The sequence below is a fragment of the Heptranchias perlo genome, chromosome 2 (assembly GCF_035084215.1).
Source record: "Heptranchias perlo isolate sHepPer1 chromosome 2, sHepPer1.hap1, whole genome shotgun sequence".
NCBI lineage: Eukaryota > Metazoa > Chordata > Chondrichthyes > Hexanchiformes > Hexanchidae > Heptranchias > Heptranchias perlo.
This window is the reverse complement of record NC_090326.1, coordinates 8061102-8068159: the sequence shown is the minus strand read 5'-3', so window position 1 is coordinate 8068159 and position 7058 is coordinate 8061102. Positions and strand designations below refer to the sequence as shown.

Sequence of the window (7058 nt, the reverse complement as noted above, 5' to 3'; positions counted from 1 at the left end):
GATGAAGGGACCGGGTGTAATGTATCCAAGTTTGCTGAGGATACAAAGCTAAGCGGGAAAGTAAGCTGTGAGGAAGACACCAAGAGTCTGCAAAAAGATATAGACAGGTTAAGTGAGTGGGCAAGAAGGTGGCAGATGGAGTATAATGTGGGGAAATGTGAGGTTATTCACTTTGGTAGGAAGAATAGAAAAACAGAATATTTTTTAAAAGGTGAGAGACTAAGAAATGTTGGTGTTCAGAGAGACTTGGGTGACCTCGTACACAAATCACAAAAAGTCAACATGCAAATACAGCAAGCAATTAGGAAGGTAAATGGTATGTAAGGGGTATAGACAGGTTAAGTGAATGGGCAAGAAGGTGGCAGATGGAGTATAATGTGGGGAAATGTGAGATTATTCACATTGATAGGAAGAATAGAAAAACAGAATATATTTTAAATGGTGAGAAGCTATTAAATGTTGGTGTTCAGAGAGATTTGGTTGTCCTCGTATACGAAAGTTAACATTCAGGTACAGCAAGCAATTAAGAAGACAAATGGTATGTTGGCCTTTATTGCAAAGGGGTTGGAGTATAAGAGTAAAGAGGTCTTGCTGAAATTATATCGGGCTCTGGTGAGACCACACCTGGAGTACTACGTACAGTTTTGGTCTCCTTATCTAAGGAAGGATATACTTGCCTTAGAGGGGGTGCAACGAAGGTTCACTAGATTGAATCTTGGGATGAGAGGGTTGTCCTGTGAGGAGAGATTGAATAGAATGGGCCTGTATTCTCTGGAGTTTAGAAGAATGAGAGGTGATCTCATAGAAACGTATAAAATTCTTAGACAGCTTGACAGCGTAGATGCTGAGAGGTTGTTTCCCCTGGCTGGAGAGTCTAAAACTAGGGGTCATAGTCTCAGGATAGGGGGTCGGCCATTTAGGACTGAGATGAGGAGGAATTTCTTCACTCAAAGGATTGTGAATCTTTGGAATTCTCTACCCCAGAGGGCTGAGGAGGCTCAGTCATTGAATATATTCAAGACTGAGATCAATGGATATTTGGACACCAGGGGAATCAAGGGATATGAGGATAGGGCGGGAAAGTGGAGTTGAGGTCAAAGATCAGCCATGATCCCATTGAATGGCGGAGCAGGCTCGAGGGGCCGTATGGCCTACTCCTGCTCCTATTTCTTATGTTCTTATGGTGCTGGTGTTGCTGCTGGGGCTGGTGCTAGTGCTGATGGTGGTGCTGGTATTGCTGGTGCCGGTGCTGCTGGTTGCGCTGATGCTGGTGCCGGTGCTGTTGCTGGTGCTGATGCTGGAGTTGCTGGTGCTAGTGGTGCTTGTGCTGGTGCTGGATTTGATGGTGTTCATGCTGGTGGTGCTGCTGGTTATGACGCTGCTGGTGTTCATTCTGCTGCTGGCACTGAGGCTGGTGTTGCTGGTACTGAGGCTTCAGGTACTGGTGCTGGTGATGGTTTTGCTGGTGCTGCTGGTGCTGGCATTCCGGGGCTAGCGCTGATACTGAGGCATCAGGTACTGGTGCTGCTGGTGCTGGCATTCCGGGGCTTGTGCTGGTACTGAGGCTTCAGGTACTGGTGCTGGTGTTGCTGCTGCTGGTGGTACTGGTGCTGGTGGTAGAGATGCTAATGTTAGTTGTGCTGGTGCTAGTATTGAGGCTGCTGCTTATGTTGGTGCTGCTGCTCGTGGTGCTGGTATTGGTGCTGATGCTGAGACTGCTGGTACTGAGGCTGCTGGTACTGAGCTGGTACTGAGGCTTTTGGTACTGGTGCTGCTGGTACTGAGACTGCTGGTCCTGAGACTGCTGGTGCTGGTGCTGCTGGTGCTGATGCTGCTGGTACTGAGGCTGCTGGTACTGAGGCTGCTGGTACTGAGACTGCTGGTGCTGAGACTGCTGGTACTGAGCTGGTACTAAGACTGCTGGTACTGGTGCTGCTGGTACTGAGACTGCTGGTACTGAGACTGCTGGTACTGGTGCTGCTGGTACTGGTGCTGCTGGTACTGAGTCTGCTGGTGCTGAGACTGCTGGTGCTGAGACTGCTGGTACTGAGACTGCTGGTACTGGTGCTGCTGGTACTGAGACTGCTGGTACTGGTGCTGCTGGTACTGAGGCTGCTGGTACTGAGGCTGCTGGTACTGAGCTGGTACTGAGACTGCTGGTGCTGAGACTGCTGGTGCTGAGACTGCTGGTGCTGAGGCTGCTGGTACTGAGGCTGCTGGTACTGAGGCTGCTGGTACTGAGACTGCTGGTACTGGTGCTGCTGGTACTGAGGCTGCTGGTACTGAGCTGGTACTGAGACTGCTGGTACTGAGACTGCTGGTACTGAGGTTGCTGGTACTGAGGCTGCTGGTACTGAGACTGCTGGTACTGGTGCTGCTGGTACTGAGGCTGCTGGTACTGAGCTGGTACTGAGACTGCTGGTACTGAGGCTGCTGGTACTGAGACTGCTGGTACTGAGCTGGTACTGAGGCTGCTGGTACTGAGCTGGTACTGAGACTGCTGGTACTGAGCTGGTACTGAGACTGCTGGTACTGAGCTGGTACTGAGGCTGCTGGTACTGAGCTGGTACTGAGACTGCTGGTACTGAGCTGGTACTGAGACTGCTGGTACTGAGGCTGCTGATACTGAGACTGCTGGTACTGAGCTGGTACTGAGACTGCTGGTGCTGAGCTGGTACTGAGACTGCTGGTACTGAGACTGCTGGTACTGAGCTGGTGCTGAGACTGCTGGTACTGAGGCTGCTGGTACTGAGGCTGCTGGTACTGAGGCTGCTGGTACTGAGACTGCTGGTACTGAGACTGCTGGTACTGAGCTGGTACTGAGACTGCTGGTACTGAGACTGCTGGTGCTGGTGCTGCTGGTACTGAGACTGCTGGTACTGAGACTGCTGGTACTGAGGCTGCTGGTACTGAGCTGGTACTGAGACTGCTGGTACTGAGACTGCTGGTGCTGGTGCTGCTGGTACTGAGACTGCTGGTACTGAGACTGCTGGTGCTGAGCTGGTACTGAGACTGCTGGTACTGAGGCTGCTGGTGCTGAGACTGCTGGTGCTGAGGCTGCTGGTACTGAGCTGGTACTGAGACTGCTGGTTCTGAGACTGCTGGTTCTGATTCTGCTGGTGCTGAGACTGCTGGTACTGAGACTGCTGGTACTGAGACTGCTGGTACTGAGACTGCTGGTACTGATTCTGCTGGTACTGAGGCTGCTGGTACTGGTGCTGGTGCTGAGGCTGCTGGTGCTGAGGCTGCTGGTACTGAGGCTGCTGGTACTGAGACTGCTGGTAGTGATTCTGCTGGTACCGAGGCTGCTGGTACTGGTGCTGGTACTGGTGCTGGTGCTGAGACTGCTGGTACTGAGGCTGCTGGTACTGAGACTGCTGGTACTGAGACTGCTGGTACTGAGGCTGCTGGTACTGAGGCTGCTGGTACTGAGGCTGCTGGTACTGAGACTGCTGGTACTGGTGCTGGTGCTGATGCTGGTACTAAGGCTGCCTTGTGCTGGTACTGAGACTTCTGGTACTGCGGCTGCTGGTGCTCCTGGTGCTGGTGCTGGTGCCACTGCTGGCGGTACTGCTACTGGTTCTGGTGCTGGTGGTGGTTTTGCTGGTGCTGCTGGTACTGGTGCTGGTTTTTCTGATGCTGATACTGATGCCAGTGCTGGTGCAGCTGCTGAGGCTGCTGAAGCTGGAGCTGGTGTTGCTGGTGCTGGTGGTGATGCTGGTGGGAGAGATGCTAATACTGGTGGGCCTGGTACTGGTACTGGTGCTGCTGGTGCTATGCTGCTGGTGCTAGTGCTGGTGCTGGTGGGGCTTTTGCTAGTACTGGTGGTGATACTGGTACTGGTGCTGCTGGTGCTAGTACTGGTGCTCGTGGTGCTGGTGTTGCTGGTGCTTCTGCTGGTTATAATGCTACTGGTGCTGATGCTGGTTAAAAACATAAGAAATAGGAGCAGGAGTAGGCCATTCGGCCCCTCGAGCCTGCTCCACCATTCAACAAGATCATGGCTGATCTTCTAGCTCAACGCCATTTTCCTGCACCATCCCCATATCCCTTGATGCCTTTAATATCTAGAAATCTATCGATCTCTGTTCTGAATGTACTCAATGACTGAGCCTCCACAGCCCTCTGGGGTAGAGAATTCCAAAGATTCACCATCCTCTGAGTGAAGACATTTCTCCTCATCTCAGTCCTGAATGGTCTACCCCTCATTCTGAGACTGTGACCCCTGGTTCCAGACTCCCCAGCCAGGGGAAACATCCTCCCCCCATCTACCCTGTCGAGCCCTGTAAGAATTTTGTATGTTTCAATGAGATCACCTCTCATTCTTCTGGTTCTGCTGTGGCTGAGGCTTATGGAGGTGGAGGTGGAGGTGGAGGTGGAGCTGGAGGTGGAGGTGGAGCTGGAGGTGGAGCTGGAGCTGGAGCTGGAGGTGGAGCTGGAGCTGGAGGTGGAGCTGGAGGTGGAGGTGGAGGTGGAGCTGGAGGTGGAGGTGGAGCTGGAGGTGGAGCTGGAGCTGGAGCTGGAGGTGGAGGTGGAGGTGGTGTTGATGCTACTGGTGCTGGTGCTTATTCTGCTGCTGGTACTGAGGCTTCTGGTACTGTGTCTGGTGCTGGTGGTGTCGGTGTTGCTAGTGCTGGTGCTGCTGGTTGTGCTGATGCTGTTGCTGGTGGTGCTGGCATTACCGGTGCTGGTGCTGGTGTTGGTGTAACTGCCGTTGATGCTGGTGCTGGTACTGAGGCTGCTGGTACTGGTGTTACTGCTGCTGGTGGTACTGGTGCTGCTATTGGTGCTGGTGGTAGAGATGCAAATGCTGGTAGACCTGGTGATGGTCCTGGTGCTGCTGATGCTGCTGGTTGTGCTGGTGCTGGTGGTGCTTGTGCTTGTGCTGGTACTGAGGCTGCTGGTGCTGAGGCTGCTCCTGGTGATGTTCGTGGAGCTGTTGCTGGTTATGATGCTGCTGGTGTTGGTGCTGGTGCTGCTGGTGCTGCTGCTGGTTGTGCTGGTGCTGGTGGTGATGCTCGTGCTAGTGGTGTTGGTAATAGTGCTCGTGGCGCTGGTGGTTTTGCTCATAAGACCATAAGAACATAAGAAATAGGAGTAGGAGTCGGCCATACGGCCCCTCGAGCCTGCTCCGCCATTCAATCAGATCATGGCTGACCTTCGACCTCAACTCCACTTTCCCGCCCAATCCCCATATCCCTTCATTCCTTTAGAATCCAAAAATCTATCTATCTCAATCTTGAATATACTCAATGACTCAGCATCCACAGCCCTCTGGGGTAGAGAATTCCAAAGATTCACAACCCTCTGAGTGAAGAAATTCCTCCTCATCTCAGTCTTAAATGGCCGACCCCTTATCCTGCGAATATGCCCCCCGGTTCTAGACTCTCCAGCCAGGGGAAACACCTCACAGCATCTACCCTGTCAAGCCCCCTCAGAATCTGAAATGTTTCAATGAGATCACCTCTCATTCTTCTAAACTCCAGAGAGTATAGGCCCATTCTACTCAATCTCTCCTCATAGGACAACCCTCTCATCCCAGGAATTAATCTAATGAACTTTTGTTGCACTGCCTCTAAGGCAAGTATATCCTTCCTTAGATAAGGAGACCAAAACTGTACACAGTACTCCAGGTGAGGTCTCACTAAAGCCCTGAACAACTGTAGTAAGACTTCCTTACTCTTATACTCCAACCCCCTTGCAATAAAGGCCAACTTGCCATTTGCTTTCCTAATTGCTTGCTGTACCTGCATGTTAACTTTTTGTGTTTCTTGTACAAGGACACCCAAGTCTCTCTGAACACCAACATTTAATAGTTTCTCACCATTTAAAATATATTCTGTTTTTCTATTCTTCGTACCAAAGTGAATAATCTCACACTTCCCCACATTATACTCCATCTGCCACTTTCTTGTCCACTCACTTAACCTGTCTATACCTTTTTGCAGATTCTTTGTGTCTTCCTCACAGCTTACTTTCCCACCTAGCTTTGTATCGTCAGCAAACTTGGACACATTACACCCGGTCCCTTCATCTAAGTCATTAATATAGATTGTAAATAGCTGAGGCCCAAGCACTGATCCTTGCGGTACCCCACTAGTTACAGCCTGCCAACCTGAGAATGACCCATTTATCCCTACTCTCTGTTTTCTGTCCGTTAACCAATCCTCTATCCGTGCTAATATATTACCCCCAACCCCATGAGCCCTTATCTTGTGTAACAACCTTCCGTGTGGCAACTTATCGAATGCCTTTTGAAAATCCAAATATACGACATCCACTGGTTCCCCTTTATCTATCCTGCTAGTTACATCCTCAAAAAACTCTATTCAATTTGTCAAACACGATTTCCCTTTCATAAAACCATGTTGACTCTGCCTAATCATATTATGATTTTCTAAGTGCCCTGTTACCACTTCCTTAATAATGGATTCCAGCATTTTCCCGATGACTGATGTCAGGCTAACTGGCCTGTAGTTCCCTGTTTTCCCTCACCATCCTTTCTTGAATAGCGGAGTTACATTTGCTCCTTCCAGTCCACTGGGACCACTCTAGAATCTAGGGAATTCTGGAAGATCACAACCAATGCATCCACTATCTCTGCAGCCACCTCTTTTAGAACCCTAGGATATAGGCTATCAGGTCCAGGGGATTTATCAGATTTTAGTCCCATTAATTTCTCCAGTAGTTTTTCTTTGCTAATATTAAATCTTTAAGTTCCTCACTCTCATTAGCCCCTTGGTGTGCTTTTTGTGTCTTCTACTGTGAAGACAGATACAAAGTATTTGTTTAATGTCTCTACCATTTCCTTATTCCCCATTATAATTTCTCCTGTCTCAGCCTCGAAGGGACCAATGTTTACTTTTGCTACTCTCTTCCTTTTTACATACTTGTAGAAGCTCTTACAATCTATTTTTATATTTCTTGCTAGTTTTCTTGCACCTGGTGCTGCTGCTGGTTGTGCAGGTTCTGTTGTTGCTTCAAGATCTAAAATAGCCTGTTCCCTGGTCCCTCGACATATTGTTCGAGGAAACTGTCTTGAATCCATTCCATGAACT

The 7058-nt window shown here is 50.1% G+C and overlaps 1 protein-coding gene across 1 annotated transcript; it reads right to left on the bottom strand.

Annotated features, from left to right (window-relative positions):
* Positions 1 to 1567: 1567 nt before the first annotated feature.
* LOC137331709 (uncharacterized) lies at positions 1568 to 3937 on the bottom strand. Its single transcript, XM_067995701.1, has one exon. It carries the CDS (start codon positions 3935 to 3937, stop codon positions 1568 to 1570), a length of 2370 nt encoding a protein of 789 aa, XP_067851802.1.
* Positions 3938 to 7058: the final 3121 nt, after the last annotated feature.